This window comes from Schizosaccharomyces osmophilus, chromosome 2 (genome assembly GCF_027921745.1).
Source record: "Schizosaccharomyces osmophilus chromosome 2, complete sequence".
Classification (NCBI taxonomy): Eukaryota; Fungi; Ascomycota; class Schizosaccharomycetes; order Schizosaccharomycetales; family Schizosaccharomycetaceae; genus Schizosaccharomyces; species Schizosaccharomyces osmophilus.
In genome coordinates this window covers 1,707,391-1,724,265 of record NC_079239.1, presented here as the reverse complement: position 1 = coordinate 1,724,265, position 16,875 = coordinate 1,707,391, and the positions used below count along the sequence as shown (strand labels likewise).

The 16,875-nt window shown below is 38.3% G+C and overlaps 8 protein-coding genes and 1 non-coding gene across 9 annotated transcripts; 4 read left to right on the top strand and 5 right to left on the bottom strand.

The window, feature by feature from the left end:
• Window positions 1-241: 241 nt before the first annotated feature.
• uap56 (TREX complex subunit, ATP-dependent RNA helicase Uap56) lies at window positions 242-1,546 on the bottom strand (the record flags this gene model as incomplete). The annotated part of the gene is made up of 1 exon (XM_056182075.1): window positions 242-1,546. The coding sequence occupies one exon, from the start codon at window positions 1,544-1,546 to the stop codon at window positions 242-244; it is 1,305 nt and encodes a 434-aa protein (XP_056038540.1).
• Window positions 1,547-1,899: 353 nt separating this feature from the next.
• On the bottom strand, window positions 1,900-3,160 carry fsf1 (mitochondrial carrier, serine Fsf1; the record flags this gene model as incomplete). Its single annotated transcript, XM_056182074.1, has 6 exons — window positions 1,900-2,259; window positions 2,321-2,656; window positions 2,702-2,775; window positions 2,834-2,940; window positions 3,003-3,028; window positions 3,098-3,160. The coding sequence occupies 6 exons, from the start codon at window positions 3,158-3,160 to the stop codon at window positions 1,900-1,902; spliced, it is 966 nt and encodes a 321-aa protein (XP_056038543.1).
• A 360-nt stretch (window positions 3,161-3,520) lies between these two features.
• Window positions 3,521-6,190, bottom strand: ysh1 (mRNA cleavage and polyadenylation specificity factor complex endoribonuclease subunit Ysh1; the record flags this gene model as incomplete). Its single annotated transcript, XM_056182073.1, has 9 exons — window positions 3,521-3,906; window positions 3,966-4,362; window positions 4,426-4,575; window positions 4,628-5,350; window positions 5,392-5,569; window positions 5,614-5,742; window positions 5,841-5,938; window positions 5,999-6,085; window positions 6,143-6,190. 9 exons carry the CDS (start codon window positions 6,188-6,190, stop codon window positions 3,521-3,523), a joined length of 2,196 nt encoding a protein of 731 aa, XP_056038542.1.
• A 209-nt stretch (window positions 6,191-6,399) lies between these two features.
• On the top strand, window positions 6,400-7,611 carry pof8 (LARP7 family RNA-binding protein Pof8/Lar7; the record flags this gene model as incomplete). Its single annotated transcript, XM_056182072.1, has 1 exon — window positions 6,400-7,611. The coding sequence occupies one exon, from the start codon at window positions 6,400-6,402 to the stop codon at window positions 7,609-7,611; it is 1,212 nt and encodes a 403-aa protein (XP_056038632.1).
• A 504-nt stretch (window positions 7,612-8,115) lies between these two features.
• On the top strand, window positions 8,116-10,110 carry rqc1 (ribosome quality control complex (RQC) complex subunit Rqc1; the record flags this gene model as incomplete). The annotated part of the gene is made up of 1 exon (XM_056182071.1): window positions 8,116-10,110. The coding sequence occupies one exon, from the start codon at window positions 8,116-8,118 to the stop codon at window positions 10,108-10,110; it is 1,995 nt and encodes a 664-aa protein (XP_056038631.1).
• Window positions 10,111-10,309: 199 nt separating this feature from the next.
• sgt2 (TRC complex (ER membrane insertion) TPR repeat subunit Sgt2) lies at window positions 10,310-11,349 on the bottom strand (the record flags this gene model as incomplete). Its single annotated transcript, XM_056182070.1, has 3 exons — window positions 10,310-10,521; window positions 10,571-11,200; window positions 11,247-11,349. The coding sequence occupies 3 exons, from the start codon at window positions 11,347-11,349 to the stop codon at window positions 10,310-10,312; spliced, it is 945 nt and encodes a 314-aa protein (XP_056037594.1).
• Window positions 11,350-11,599: 250 nt separating this feature from the next.
• On the bottom strand, window positions 11,600-13,414 carry swi2 (recombination mediator Swi2; the record flags this gene model as incomplete). The annotated part of the gene is made up of 1 exon (XM_056182069.1): window positions 11,600-13,414. The coding sequence occupies one exon, from the start codon at window positions 13,412-13,414 to the stop codon at window positions 11,600-11,602; it is 1,815 nt and encodes a 604-aa protein (XP_056037855.1).
• A 210-nt stretch (window positions 13,415-13,624) lies between these two features.
• On the top strand, window positions 13,625-15,775 carry noc201 (Noc complex subunit Noc201; the record flags this gene model as incomplete). Its single annotated transcript, XM_056182068.1, has 1 exon — window positions 13,625-15,775. The coding sequence occupies one exon, from the start codon at window positions 13,625-13,627 to the stop codon at window positions 15,773-15,775; it is 2,151 nt and encodes a 716-aa protein (XP_056037589.1).
• Window positions 15,776-16,018: 243 nt separating this feature from the next.
• On the top strand, window positions 16,019-16,133 carry SOMG_10072. Its single transcript, XR_008803605.1, has one exon. It is a non-coding gene; the product is annotated as a 5S ribosomal RNA (ribosomal RNA).
• The last annotated feature ends 742 nt before the right edge of the window (window positions 16,134-16,875 follow it).

Here is a 16,875-nt window from a genome sequence, read left to right as displayed (position 1 = left end):
TCACTAGCTAGAAATACAGTCAAATGAATATAAAAAGGACCTCAGTGTGTCACCAAAAAAGAAAGTAGAAAGTCATAAATGGTAGTAAGACAGAAGAGAACGAGGGTAAAAGAAATTAGGATACAAGAAGGTAAATGATATATGAACAGTTGTAACGTCCCGCCGTATTAAACAGATCGCAAAGGAAGGTATTAGAAAGCATAAGGGAATATAAAAATTTTTTTTGTTTCTATGAATAAAACTAAGCATTCATGTAAGAGCTGACATCAATTTCATCGGGAAGCTCGTTAATATTAACTTCAAAGCGTTCCTGGATTTTGTCCAAAATTTGAGAATCTTCATCAGAGCCAGCGAATGTAATAGCCAAACCTTTGGTACCGAAACGACCAGCACGACCGACACGATGAAGATAAGTATCAGGAGAATCGGGCATGTCATAATTAATTACAATGTTGACACGTTCGATATCGATACCACGACCAAAGACATCAGTAGCTACACAAAGACGCTTGTCGAAGTCTTTGAAAGCTTTGTAGCGGTTGATACGCTCCTCCTGAGGAAGACCACCATGAATGCAAATAGAAGGGAAATTGCATTCTCGTAGAAGACGGTCCAATTCGTTAGCACGGCTAACGGACTTTACAAAAATGACCACTTGGTTAAATTCCAAAGAGTCTAGCAAATCGTTAATTTTTCTGTTCTTCTCCTTCTCATCGAGCTTAACATAGTGTTGTTGAAGACCGTGAAGAGTAAGCTTCGTTTCATCGTCAACATAAATTTCTAGAGGGTTTTGCATAAACTTCTTGCAAATAGGACGGACTTCGCTAGAAAGAGTAGCACTAAACATCATAACTTGCTTTTGAGGAGGAGTGGCACGGAAAACCTCTTGAATATCACGACGCATGTCAACACTATCTAAAAGCTTGTCACACTCATCAAGAACAAAGTGCTTAACATTGTTCACGCGCATAATCTTCTCACGAACAAGGGCATTTAAACGTCCAGGGGTAGCGACAACAATATGTGGTGCCTTGGTTTTGTCTTTGAAAGCTTCCATATCTTGCTTGATGTTGATACCGCCATAGAAAACAGAAGTACGAACATCAGGCAAATACTTACTGAAACGAGCATATTCATTCTTGATTTGGAAGGCAAGCTCACGAGTATGGCACAGGACTAAAACAGAAACCTCACCATCAACAGGTTCAATTTGCTGAAGGGTAGACAAGACGAAAACGGCTGTTTTACCCATACCAGATTTAGCTTGACAGAGAACGTCAGTTCCCAAAATGGATTGAGGAATGCAGACCTGCTGCACTTCAGAAGGGTGTTCAAATCCGCTGTCCGTGATTGCACGAAGAAGTTCAGGCTTTAACAAAAAGTCACGGAAACCTGTGGAGTGGATACCAACGTAAGAACCTTTCTTGTCGGATTTTTCACCATTTTCAGTAGCTTCTGTTGTAGTAGTAGTTCCTTGAGCAGATTGGTCCTGAACCAAATCTTCCTCTTCTTCGTAGTCAATCAAATCCTCCTGAGCAGATGCCATTTTACCAATTTCTCTTTACTTGGTGGTTGGTGAAAGATAGAAATGCTAGTCAACGTGCACGCGTTCCCATGACTGGCATATATATAACGACACGTTATAGCTCGGTAAAAGGAAACGTTAGAATGCACTATACTGTAAACAAACTTGGATTCGTAAATTCTCTTCGTGTTTAATAATGTTATTTTCTCTATTTCTACGCTTATAGTGTCACTCTATTGTTTTTCTTTTTTTTCCAAAAAAAAGAAGAGCAATTAAACCTACCCTGATATTATTAAATCAAGGTACCTACCAAAAGAAACGCTTGTTGATCAACAAGCAGTACGTTGGAACGTTTTTCCACATAGTCCAAATATTTACAGTCCACGATTGAATTCCACCTTCTCTATATCATTCCCGTTTTTATCCTTCAAGTTGTGAAACTTGGATTCCAGTTTCATGGGAGAAATGGTTTCTCTACCTGGGAAAACACCAACAGCCAAAGGTACTGCAATCAAGGAAGTGATACCAACCAAGCCCAAATTCACGGGAATCGTCAACTTGGGGCTCTTGCGAAGCCAGTTTGTTTTTTGAAGTCTCATCAAAACAAGAGGAGGGATGACCATTATAGGCGAAGCATTGATGATACGAGAAAGAGCTGTTTCGCCAACTGCATACAAGGCAGCTTGATTGCTCTTACCCAAAGAGTTTCCTTCTTTATCGAAAACATCAATACCCTATATTCGTTAGTAAAAAGTGTTGCCTTTTTCTACAAGAAAAATCTTTATGAATACTTACTTGACGCAATTCTTCACCGCGCATCAAAAACACATTCAAAACACCAGCAAAAGCAACTGCAGCAAATGGGGTTAAACGTCCTAGAATTGCTTTTGATGAAGTGGACAAAAACTTCATACGAGGAACAACCTTGTTGAGACCAATTGCAACACCACAACTGGCAGTGACAGCATACATGTAAGATTTTGCCATCTGGGGTAATGTCAATTGAGTAGACTTGTTGGCATTCGCGGAATTGAATGCTACATTAACCGACTGGTTTGTCCACTGCCAAAAAACGGTTCCAGCTGTACCTAGGTTGGGTTGAAGCATTCCAGCTGTGACAACCAAGTTGGTCTACGAACTTCGTTAGTAATGGGGGAAAAGAAGCTAAAGACGTACCAAGGCATAACAGGACATACGGAAAGGAAGAAACACGGGTTCCTTTGTATCAGGATGCAAAGTGGAATCAACAACTAATTTGAAACACATTAATACCAATTGATGCTCTTCTAATGACATATATAAGCGTACCCTTTTTAGCATTCCAAACTTTTTCACTCAAAGTACTATTGCCATCCTCAAACTCGCGTAAAGTCTTGACAGCACTGTCAATATCCTTTTTTGTAGATAATAAGGTTCTAACAAGTGAGTCGTTTAGTAGTCTATGCATATGAATTCATCTTTTGTTTATATTAGTTACCTTGGATCAGTAATGTCCATCGCATGCTACAACCGTCAGTAACCAGAAATAAAGGACGAAAGCTGGATTTTTTTATTTTAGACATAATTACATACGCGTACACGTCCCCAGTAAGTGGAGAGATCGTATTTTGAGGTTGGAATTTTATTGTTTGACATTTTGCTGTTTGTAGGAGGACACAAAATTTTTGTCGTATATGGTGATCGAAGTATATCCTAATAAATCAGTCAAAATAAACGATTTATAGTTACTTAGCATTACATCAATTTGCATTTTCAAAAAAATATATAATAGGAAAAACCATTCTATACGATCAGTCGCTCCTTACGAAAGACTCCTCTTGATACAAAAGAGCAATAGCAAAAAGATATCATTAGTTTACAATCTAACTCCTATTATGTCTTCATTTGGCAAAGCAGCACAAATTGCTAACCCAAGTATTGTACACATGTATCCATTTGTTCGCTTTAAGGTATCAATAAAGTCATCTTTAAAGCACCCAAAATCATATAGAACGGTTAGGTGAGTTCTTCCTTTTTTTCTTCATGAACAGACGCTGTTTTGATTTCTTCAGCTTCTTCATTCGAGTCATCTTCACTTTCTTGTTCTTCTGCAATGTCAAGATTGCCCTTCATTGGCTCTGAAAAAGGAAGAATTGTGTTTACGGCTCGAGAAAGGACATGGACAATCCTTGTTCGAAGAATTTCATTATTGCATTCCACCTTCATAGTGGAAAAGTCGATAGAAGCTTCGTATTGATCGATTTTTATGTATACACCGTCTTTTGACTTTGTAAGGCTTTCACCAAATTGACTTTCCAAAAACATCATCAATTTATTGATCCGGTCTTCTTCTTTCGATTTCTTTGGGTGAGTGTGCCCATGAACGCACTTGTGATTTGTTACTATAAGGTTAGCTTTTGTTTATTTAAATACAAAGATTAACAAGATGTTAAAAACGTACATTTTACAGAAGCTGGGCTGCTTTCGATTCCTAACAGAACTGTAATCACTGAATCTGCGATGGTATCATTCATAATGTTTCCAGCCCATTCCACAGTTAATTTATGCTCACTTGGCATGCTCAAATGAATAGCATCCATGACAGTATAACACAATTCGCCAGATTTTGTCCGTTCTTCTTTAACATATCCAAACATTTGATTTAAATGGTATTTAGCCAGCTCTATACTAGAAAAGAATGGAATAACTTGCTTTTGGGTCAAAACAGTCGTCGTGAGATCACTGAAATCTCGAAGGTCATCCGCCGACATAAGCTTGTAAACTGAGTCTTTCTGAACTAAAATTCCACTCATTATATCCCCATCTGTTGGTTTACGGACAGCAACTTTTCCTAGAGCCTATTAAAAATACAGTTAATTTACAATTTTCAGCCAATTCGGGGTTTCAGGGTAGATACTTACCCTAACAAGACGCTCTCCTTTGAAGTAAAGGAATAGAGGTACACAATTTCTTGGGGTATAAACCTTGCTATCAAGCTTTTGATTATGGAATTTGCTTAACAGTGCACTTTTTAAGCGACCCATATTAGTCTGTTCACCATGTACCAAAATCTATACATGTTAGTAACTTTTTTTACTGAAGATCATTTGAATCTTGACATACAATATGATCAGCTTTCACTTGATCAATGAATTCACTGTTTTGAATATAATCAACATGAGCAGCAAATGAAAGCTCTTCAACGGCCATCCTTCTTGGAATCTTTTGACCCGACATGGATGTTATTTCAACAGGCTCGTTAGTAATTTGTTTTGCCATGGTTCCCTCAACAGAGTAACCAGTCAATAACAACGTATTTCGAGAATCAGGAGCCCAACGCTCTAATAATGCCCGAGAAACACCATTCTGAAGCATACCAGGACTTGCTATAATAACAGAGGGGCCGATGTCGTCAAATCTATCCAAATTCCTTAAGTTTTTTATGTATCTGAATATAAAGGGATTCCGTTCCGCAAAAGCCTTACGGATATTATCGTTCATCATATTAACATAAGTTTGAAACACTGCCATACACTTTCTAGCTAAAGAGGATGCATAATATATGGGCACAGGACGTAAATCATAGTGATTGTTCCAATATTCATCCAAAATAAGCAGTAATTCCTGGGCTCTTCCAAGAGCAAAAACGGGCATTAACACACGTCCACCATTACGGATTGTAGAATGCACAATATTTAGCAGACGAGCTTCTTTTTCAAGACGAGGTTGGTGTGAAGCAGTACCATACGTAGATTCTGTAATTAAGATATCTGGCTTTGTGGGTGGAACTTCCGCTATATGCAAATGCCGATCTTCTTCTCTAGAATAATCTCCTGTATAGAGAATCTTTCACGTCAATATGATTTGCTTTCCGACTAACAACTTACTTTAACGCCTGCCATTTCAATAAAAAACATACAAGCTCCTAAAACATGTCCGGCATGATATGGTGTAAACTTTACTCCTTCGACTTCAATCGTAGAGTGATAATCAACTGCTTCCATTCTTTCAAAAGCTGCCGTCAAATCCTTCTCGTCGTACAACTGATCCTCTACGCCGACATTACTATATGTTAGTTCTTACTTTTCGACAACAAAGGTGATAAGTACCTGACTTTAACGTAGTCTGATAGTAACCATTTGCAAACAGCCTTCGTAGGATGAGTCATGAACACACGACCTTTAAAGTTTGTTTTCGTCATCACATAGGGTAAAGATGCAACATGATCCAAATGAAAGCTATTATATACGTTAGTAAAGACTAACCAGAAGAACTGTGACGGCAATAAGCCATTTCATGGGTTGCCGAATCTTCGCGAATGATTGGTACAACTTACTGGCTGACTAGTAGAACATCGACAGTACTGAGATCAAATTCATCGTAAAATGGCAAAGCTGCGAGGCCATTGTAAGCAGGATGAACACCAGCATCCAGCTATCATAATCATTAGCGACAATCGAAAAATACACAGAATGTTAATTCTCAAATTCATACCATTACTGTTTTTCCTTTGTATTGAAGAATATGACAGCTTCTTCCAACCTCATTGCCAGCTCCTAGATTGATAAACTGCAGCAAATCCTACAGCAATTGTCAGTTAAAACACGCACATTTTTATGTCTGATTTTTCGCACATACCGAAGGGTCAGCAGAAACTTCTTCATCGATATCTTTTCTTTTGGACATTTTTTTAGAAAAACAGTTCAGAAAAACACCAATTCCAAATCTCTGGTGGTGTTTGGCGCAGGCAAGGTTTGCAGCGTTTGTCTACCACTTAGGAGTTTCTATTAATCCACTTGGATAAGTCAAATTTTAATGATATATTGAAGGGCTGTTGGATTTTTTTGTTCTTAATATTATTCATATACTAGATATTTACTCTTTACGGTTGGCATATGTTTTTACCAAGGCAAGTTAATATTCGCAACAAACTAACAGGAAGGGATAATTTATCGACTCAGACAGCCTTGGTTAAGGAAAATAAAAATACAAGTGGGTCTAATACAGCTTCTTCAAATATCTTTACAAAACGAGTTCCTGAGAAAGTCGATAACTTGAAGCCAGAGTTTATTCGTGCGGTAGAATGTATGATTGAAATACTATTCTATAAAGAAAGTGAAAAACAAAAATTCCATTTGACTTATTTAATTAATAAAGAAGAATTTTGGCAGGGGTTAAAACCGTCTCCTACTCAAGCTAACGTAAAACAATGTGTTAAAACTATAAAAAACAAACTGTTTACTTTCGATGAAGAGTCGCATTTCATCATCAGGAACGAGTATAAGCTTGATTCCAACTTGGATTTATTCGAGCGAATAGTATATGTGGAGCCGTTTCCAGCAACTGTGTCTAACAAGCCGTTTTTGCTGGCCGGGCTGTTACGAGAATTTTTTTCTGGATTTCTTCCCTACCTTGATGTTATCCCTACTCCTGAAGGATACGCTTTTTTGGTACTGGCTCATTCGATATCACAAGAAACTCTCGCATCTCTTGTCGTTCCCCAAGGTTGGAACATTCTGTCAAGGGAAGAATGGACCAAAAGGGAAGAAATGTACATGGAATATCAAGCCGATTCTGTGAAATCTTCTAGAAGGGCGTCTTTCATAGAACCTAGGACTCCAAATCAATCGTTTCGCAGGAGTCAAAATGAAGCAGTTTCTTCTTTTCCAAAACACCAAGAACATCGATTTAAAGCATTGGACAATTCTGGTGAACAGTCGCAAAGGAAGACTTTGGAAACTGAAAGATATTTTCCAAAAGGACTTTTAACAAGGCTAACTAATCTACATCGATTGACAAATAAAAGCACCATTCAAAGCTTACTACATTATGTTTTCTCCCGTCAAGACCCTACAGGAGTCTGTGAGCCAATGTACATTGACTATAGAAAGGACGAAACAGAAGCCATAGTGAGATGGAAGTCACCTGAACAGGCAAATTTATGTGTGAAATGCTTCTCAGATCAGCATAGGAAGCAAGACACCCATGATGATATTCGTGCACATAGAAAACACAATAAGACTGGTCCATTCATTTCCGCCGAACTAATAGAAGGATCTGAAGAACAATCGTACTGGAATCAGATTCACGGAAAATTAAAAAAATAATCCTTTGATTTTACCTAATTATTTCCCCTCATCCCATTCTTTCTGAAATTCTCGTCCTAAAAATTTTATTTAATCTTTATGCAAAGGAATGAAATACTTGACTATTCATCTCTTCTACCCTGTGATATTTTCACTGGACTTAGATGTACATTAGCTGATTTAAAATTGAATTTCTATCTGTTCGTGGACCTATTAATATTAATCTGGACATGGAGAAGCGATAGCTTCTCTCCATAAAGATAATACAACTTATACAATAGTCCTTTACATTTTTTTGTTCTCAACTACTGACTATACCATAATACGGCTGAATTGATGGTCATTCCATTACTTGAAGGTATGGCATAGTAAATATTGGATCCATAAGTTTTAGTATGTAAGTATTTTGTATAATTATTTAGGATCTTTTACGAATAGATTTTTAAAATCAATATACAAACCTGCCTAAATTCGATATGTAGTTTTATCGTTTCGGTTTAAGCTTACTAGAACCAATCTTTCTCTATGTCAACGCGAGCGTTAAAAAAATTACAAAGACGCCAACAGGAAGTAGCTATTGAGTCTTCAGATTCATCGGATTCTGAATCTGAATCTGATGAAGATATTACTCGTTCAAATCCTCAAAAAAATGTCTTGAATCCATTCGACATATTGAATGCACAGACTGGAAAAACTGATAGTATTGAAGAATCGGACGCGAGCGAGCCGGAAAATGCAGTAAATTTAGAAAACGAAGAAGATACGAAGAACTCGGAACCTCAGAAGAAAGTGAACAAAAAGAAGCAACAAAAGAAGAAGAAAAAGCCTGAAACGGCAGACAAAAATATAAAGGACGTTGAAACCCCAAGGAAGGATATTGCTGATGATGAATTAAAAGAAATCGATGAAGCTATTGCTGAGCTAAAGCTTAAGTATGGTGACGAATCTAAAAGATCCAAAGAAGGAGCTGCTGCGGCAATTGAAGTTCCTAATGAATCTAAATTAAAAAATGAACTAGCAAGCTTGTTGAGTGTCAACACAAGTTTTTTGAATCCGGATCTGGAGATCCGGAAGATTTTTGGACGAATCGTTGAAAAAAGGTCAGTGAATAGTAGACGTAGTAACGTAAGAAGGAGGAGATACGTCTTAGTTCAGCCTCAAGAAGGATGGCCTGTTCTAGCCAGATCTGGTTTAAATATGCGCTTAATAGAACAGACTCCGGACGGCGTATGCTTTTTTGAATTTACCCAGAGCCGTGCCTATCAAGAAGTCCAAGAGACTTTTGAATTTTATGTCCAGATATACGATCCAAATAACTTATTTATGCTTTTGCGCTCACATCCATTTCATATTGACACCCTATTACAGGTCGCTGAAATTATCGACCAACAAGGAGATCACGAACTGCCAGTTGACCTAATTTCCCGCGCTTTATTTGCCTTTGATAGTGCGTTACATCCAAAATTCAATTTGGCGACCGGCACTGCTCGCCTTCCTTTTCTTTTTCCCACTAACAGAAGGTTGTATCTTTGCATTTGGCGGTACATGCAAAGCTTGCAAAGTCGCGGATGTTGGCGAACCGTCTTTGAGTTTTGCAAGGTTCTTTTACAACTGGATCCTTCTGATCCATACGCAATTTGTTCTTGCATTGATACTTATGCTATCCGTCGCGGAGAGTTTGGCTGGGTTGTTAATTTTGCCAACTATCTTGAAAACACTAACCAAATAACAAAATTACCCAACTTTTTTTATTCTTCGGCATTAGCCATGTACAAGATGTACGGTGATACTGAGGAGACCCGCTTAACTATGCTCGCAGCAATCGAGCGTGCTCCCTATATGCTAGGTAAATTATTTGAATCGGTAAGATTGCCTGCCAATGAACTAATTATTCCTGAACCTCAAGATCCGGTGCAGGAATTGAATTCGGAGCTTTACGCTATGCGTTCTCGTGACAACTGGGCATCTCCCGATGTTTTGAGTTTCCTACAATCTATTTTGAAGAATGAAAAGTTTACTCTAAATGCAGTTCAAGGACAGTACTCAGATATAACGGAAAATTTAGCAAGGCATCTTATTTTGCTAAACGAAAGAACATTACAAAGATTTTTGCCTAAAAGAATTTTACAGCGTACTATTGTATCGTTTGATCCTTTGCCTCCAGATAGTTATACCGATGAGCCTCAAGTATTTGGACGTGATACTTCTCGTCGTCTAGCTAATTATCTTAGCAATACCTTGTTCAGGAATCAAGGAGAAAACGGCACCGACGCTAATAATGTGCAAGAAGCTAACCAAGACCCTAATCATCCGGTTCATCAGGAATTAATGCAAAGATTGGAAGAAGATTTGGGTGATTCAAGCTCCCCCCAGCGTCGAACCTTTATGTCCAATTTACGTTCTTTCATAGCCAATTTATTTGTAGCAACCGATGAGGAAGGTACCGAACAAAATGATGAAGAATATGATGCTGGCGAGCTGCTGGAAGAGTCGGATTATCATGATGCTATAGATGAATGATTGGAAAATTAAAAATAAAGTCTTGTTTAATATAAATCAATAAGTTATCGTTGTTCGTTGTAAATTTTCCATCAATGTTCCAATAGCGTTAGTTGTAATTGTTTAGTTTTTGAGATGATTTCATTTAATAGCAAACATATGAATCTATCCTAATCCAAGAAACCTTAACGTTAAGTATTCTTATTGTTACAGAGGTATCTTATTGAGAATTGTTTTCGGGATTACCGTTATTTTGGTTGTTCCTAAAATTGCGTGCCAAGTTTTGCAATTGGGGATTGCCAGCCAAGGAATTCAAATCAGGCATGCCGCCACCGCTTTGGAAGTTGCGAGCCATATTAGCAATGTTGGGATCACCCATCAAATTGTTCAAGGCTCCTGATTGCATCATGTTTTGAGCCATGTTCATAATAGCTTATATTCAGTTAGTAATCTTTTAAAAACAAATAGTCAAATTACTTACCAGGATTGTTCATCAAAGAACCTAAATCAGGCATTCCCCCAGAGAACAAGGAACCCAAATCGGGCATGCCTCCGGCTCCTGCGTCACGAGACTGTTCGGTGGTAGAGCCTTGAGCTTCAACATCAGATGATGGGTTAATTTGTTCTTTGGCAGCTTCCAAACCACGTTTTAAAACATCGTTACTCGGGTCCAGCTCTAATCCCTTTGCATAAGCGTCAGCAGCAGCAGCAGCATCGCCAAGGGAAAGCTTGGCGCGACCGAGACGACCATAAGCACGAGCATGCTTGGGATCGATGCTCAAAGAAGTCAATGCATCCTCTACGGAAGACTCGTATTGTCCTAATTGACTATAAGCGGCAGCACGGTTAGAGTAATACACGGGAGAAGTAGGATCGAGCTCAATGGCCTTAGTATAAAGATCGACAGCACTCTGGTACTCTTTTTTGGCAATTGCTTCGTTTCCTTGAGCTTTATATTTTTCGGCTTCATCTTTACCATTTGAAGCATTGGATGAGGTTGCCTCAACAGGATGCTGCTGTTCGTAGGCATCATAAGCATCTACCAATTGCTTTCCTGAACCAGGAACTATTTCAATGGGATTGATCTTAAAAGAGTCTTTGATACATTGGGCTACAATGTTAGTGGTCTATATTTTGCATAAATTGTAATATCGTACCAGCGACCTCTAAACTTTCTTTTTCCTCATCAGAAACTGCATTGGTAGCTGTGGCTTGATTTAAAAAATCAATAATAGCTGTTGCAACATTCTTAGAACTCATGGTTTTATCTTTTACCTAAAATACGCAGGTTAATGAAATGGGGTTACCTACTGTAGTAGTTGGTGAAGGAGTAAATAATGAAGGCGTATTAGGGAAAGTATAAGCAAAAATTATATGGTTTTTCTATTTATATATAGGGAATTTTACAAACAAATGATATATAATATATATAGACTTCAAATAGAAGTGCATTAATTAATCAATTCATTACCTATAACACATTATGCGTACAAATCATTCCAAAAAAGTATTATGCATCATCTCCCCAAGAATCACTATCCGGATTATAATTTAATAGAGAAAAAGGAATATCCAATTGCTCAAGAAACGTCCCAATGTTACACGGTTTCGAACGAAGATCATCTACGACACTCGGTAAAATAGACTCTGGGACTTCCTGAAGCATGGTAGTAAATTTTAATGAAAATACAGGAAAAAGAACCTCAACGGCCAGCTGAGCCGATCTCCTCCACCTTTGAATTTTTTCGAGCAATCCCACCTCATCTTCTTGATCGTTTTCCAGGTCATTAGCCAGCTCAACTATGGATATTTGATCCTGTAAAGTAGATATTTCTGATTGCAATCTACTAATTACAGGGGACCGTCCATCATTAGTAGAAGCAATGTCACCATGGTGCGCCGTTCTTGAAGAGCTTATATATTTAGGTTTAACCTCTTCATCAATGATATTAAATGGTGCATCCTTTTTTAGTGGAGGCCGAAATGGCTTAGAAAGGGTTTTTTTGGCTCGATTATCAGAATTCTTTGAAGCAAAAGGGCTTCGAAAGGGGGTTTTAGTTCTCATACTTGAAGTTTTTGGGCTTCCCTTTGGACTTTTTAAGAGAGTTGGATACTTGAAATTAGCGGGATTTCCAAATGACTTCGCTTCAAGCTTGCTTAAACCATCTGATGTTGTTGGTAAGCGTCTCCCAATTTTGTTCGCTTTTCCGTCCGTATTAATTTTAAATATGTTATTGTTCTCTTTTCGACTATTAAGGGTAGTACCTTTTGGTAGTTCCATTATTTCAGTGGCACTTTTCTGAGGGGGGGGTTCGTTCTGTTCACATAAAGTAATCCTATGGGAGATAGAATCGGAAGAAGAAAACTCTTTTGATTGATCTATATCATGTGCTTCAAATTCGTGTTCAATTTTATCCAAAACAGCAAAATCATCGTCCGAAAAACTAAAGTTGGTTTCAGAGTCTGGTTCGGACTGAGTAGCATTCGGTGGTTCATTATTACTAGGTAAATCACTTGATGGAGGGCCTATACTCATAGATTCAAAGGTTAGTCCGGGAACGGGTTCTTCCAATCCGTATTCATGCGAGTTTAAGTCCGTTTTCACGCCAACGTCCACGTCGAAACTCCAGCTTTCGTCGTTCGTTTCGCTTTGAAGTTCATTTCCCGAAGCTTCATTTTCAACTTCCTCTTCTGTAGTCCCCTTAAAAGAATTTAAAGGTACCACAACTGCGTCAAAGACACTCTTCGGGTTACGTTTTTCGACAGGGGCATCAATCATTTCTAAATAAACATCTCTTTCAGGATTCTTTCTCCAACCTTTTGGACGACCGCGCTTTCTTTTGTGAGTACACCCATTTGAAGAACTGTCTTCTGCTATATAACGCAACTTTTTTGGTCTTCCTGCTTTTCGCTTCTCCTTTTGAATTTTATCAGTGGAAAGCATGCATTCATGGCCTTCAGGCACATCAAAACTCCCTTGCTGATTTTTTAGATGTGAAGCATGGATTGCGAGGCTTTCATTTTGGACACAAGCTTCAGCTCGATCATCGTCTCCATTTGGTCTCTCCCTTGAGCATGTAGGATCCCTTGCAAAACCTCTTATATGTCTTTCAGTCTCATGGGTCGGCTCAGAAGCTATATCTGTCAATAATGGCTCGTCAAATTTATCGGACAATGGTTTGCAACTTGATGGCTGCATACTACTATTTTGGACACAAGAAGAATTTAAGGAAGAGCAATTGGAATCATTTCCAAGTTCTCTTGTTTTATAATTTTCTCCTTTTACAGCATTTGCTTCAGACCTGTGAAATTCATGAATCCTCATGAAGAACGAATTCCTCTTGGAAAACCAATGGTCATCAAAAGCACGTCAAAATTTAAGAAACCTATAATTCTTTCTCTAATATCACTTATTGCAATAGATATGTTTCATAGCACCAAAAAGCCAAGACTGCCAAAAGATTAAGTTCGTGAAGGATTATCTTGACACACCGATCTCCTCTACTGCAAAAAACCAACCACCTCCGAATTCTCTATGTCGAAGATATCAGCCATTCTGAAAGCAAGAAAGGGGCAATTGAAAGGTAAAAAAGATGGTAAAATAAAGAAAACTCCTTCCAAGCCTGCCAATTCTACAGGAACCCATAAAAATTCAGATCCTAAAAATGGTCTGCAGAATGAGGTGAAGGAGTTGTTGGACAAGTCCCAAAATGAAACTCCCGGTTCTGAGGATGAAAATGCGACCATGGACGATTTTTTGAACGGTGATTTCGAGGAATCTGATTTGGACAAATCCGCTACTCCTGAGAAAAACACAGAGCCTTTAGAAGAACGTCAGGAAAATGAAAAGAAACCATCTCAACTAAAAAAGAATAGAAAAGCGAAAGCCGTTCAGAAAGAAGAGGAAAGCAGCTCTTCCGACGAAGAAGAAGTGGACGCTGAGCAATATCGAGAGCAACTTGATTCATTGAAGGAGAAAGATCCCGACTTTTACAATTATTTACAGAAAAATGATAGCGATCTCTTGGATTTCAATGCAGATGAAGTAACTCAAGACGATGAGCCTGAGGGAGGCAAACGGAATAATGAAGGAAAAACAGAGATTACTATGGATATGCTGAGTAAATGGCGGGATAATTTGAGTAACCAGAAGTCTTTGACAACTTTACAAAAGGTGGTTCAAGCGTTTAAGGCCGCAGCTTATTTGAATGAGGAAGAAGGAATGAACTTAAAGTATTCAATAACAGATTCTAGGGTATTTAACGACTTAATGTTGTTGGCTATTCAATCTGTTCCTCGTGTGCTTAATCATCATATTCCCCTGCAAACGGAAAAAAATGGCAGAAAGGTTGTAAACACCGACAATAGGGTTTTATCTCGTCTCAGTCCTATATTAAAGTCCTATGGCTTCTCTATCTTGCGATTATTGGAAGGAATGACTGACGCTAAAAACATTTCCTTGCTACTTCGCGAAACGCAAAATGTGGTTCCCTATATGATTACATATCGAAAATTTTTGAAACAATTTGTCGAAGCTGTCGTTGAAGTCTGGAGCACCAACCGCGATGATACTGTTAGAGTTTCGTGCGTTTTTGTTTTACGAAGTGTTTGCTTGACAGCAGATCTAACTTTGTTGGAGTTTGCCTTCAAACATATGTATTTAACCATGATTCGCATTAGCTCTTATACAACTGTTCACACTTTAGCGGCTATCAATTTTATGAAAAATAGTTCCGCAGATATATTTTTGTTAAATCCAGAAAGCTGTTACTTGGTTACCTTTCGATATATTCGACAACTTGCTATTACCCTCAGAAATACAATTCACCAGCCAAAGCCAGAGACAAGGAAACTTATACAAAGCTGGTCATATGTGCATGCAATTGACTTTTGGTCTCGATTGTTAAGTCGAGCCACTTGGTTGAGCCGCGAAAAAGGAGTCGCAGTGGAAATGCAATCTTTGGTATATCCTTTAGTACAGATTACGTTGGGAGCGATTACGACATCTCCCTCATCTCAACTGTACCCCATGAGATTCCACCTTTCACGAAGTCTCATTTACCTGTCTAGACATACCGGTGTTTTTATTCCAATGGCTCCTGTTTTGTTTGATGTCTTGGATTCCCCGGAACTCTCAAGAAAGCCTAAGCCTAGTACATTCAAACCTTTGGATTGGGAAGTTGAAATTCGTGCACCAACTGCGTACTTGAGGACACGCGTTTATCAAGACGGTATAACTAATCAGTTGTTGGAATTGTTGGGAGAGTACTATGTTTTATATGCTACAAACATTGCTTTCCCCGAGTTTGTTATACCCGCAATTGTTCGTGCTAAGCGTTTTGCAAAGAAAAGTAGGAATGTCAAGCTTAATCGCTCTCTTTTGGCCTTGGTTCAGAAGTTTGAGCAGCAAAGTGAATTTGTCTTAACTCATCGTGCTCAACAAAAAGTTAGTCCTGCTAATCTCGAATCACTCGATGCCTTCTTAGCAAATGAGGAATGGGAAAAGACATCTTTAGGTGCTTACGTCGTCGCGCAACGTGAAATTCGTGAAGAACAGCGCAGACTTTTACGTGAAGCAATTTTGGAAGACCAAAATCATAAGGAAAACATGCGTTTGAAGAAAAAAGGCGCTTTGAAGAATGGTGATGACGAGCTCAGTTCCGAAGGTGACGAAGAGCTTGAATAATCTTAAAGGCAAGTTGTTAGGGAATTTGAAAAATAGTGAAATAGGTATGGTATTTGGGTTTTTTGAAATAGAGTTTGGTTCAATAAAATCGGGTTATTAGGTTTTGTTTAATCATTTTCAGTTAATTGAGGATTATTCAATTTTTGTATTTCATATAAGTTAAGAACGCGCTTGAGATTGTAGTATCTGAAATACCATAAAAACCAAATGAACTAATTTGATGTTTTCTTGGGATACTTGTCTACGGCCATACCTAGGCGAAAACACCAGTTCCCGTCCGATCACTGCAGTTAAGCGTCTGAGGGTCTCGTTAGTACTATGGTTGGAGACAACATGGGAATCCGGGATGCTGTAGGCTCCTTCCTTCTCTTTATTCTTTTTATATTTTATTTTTTTTAGTCATCTAAAAGAGAAATTTACCGATAATATTTGCATTTCTATTTCTTCATTCCTATCCGTCAGTGGAGGAGCCATTGTATTGTCTCTGCTGGTAGCTGGGAAACGTAAGCGATCTCGTGTGTTCGGTTGAGTACTTAATTTCCATTCCAGATAATAAGTCTCGAACTTTATGTGTGAAATATCAAATTAGTAACCATTGCTGCATCAGCAACAACTAATATTGCTGCAGTGCTAATGATTAGTGCTGCAATCCCTACAAGAAATAGGTATATTACAGATTTCAAGAAACGTCTTGTTACAACGACAGCGTGAAAGAAACAAACTAGTTCTTGTTAGTAAACAAACTGAACAATTTCAATGAATGATATTCCTCCACTTACAAAAGAAACCAGCATAGAAAAATGTCAACTTCATATGACAAACAAGGTAATAACCAAGCAGAACTCATCCCACCTTCTTTCATCAGATATTTGACATAGAGTACGAAGAACTCTAAAGCAGTTGGAGGCTGGTTAAGTACAAAGCATTGCATATTTTACTGCAAAATGTAGACGGTCTTTTTTATTTTTATTGACCACAGTATCAAGAAAGACATGGCTCAATTGTTCCAACAGCCTGCCGTGGCTATTACTCAACAAACTGATTGACAATAATTACAACGATTATTTTCTTTTTATCCTTAAACAGAACCTGAATTTGAT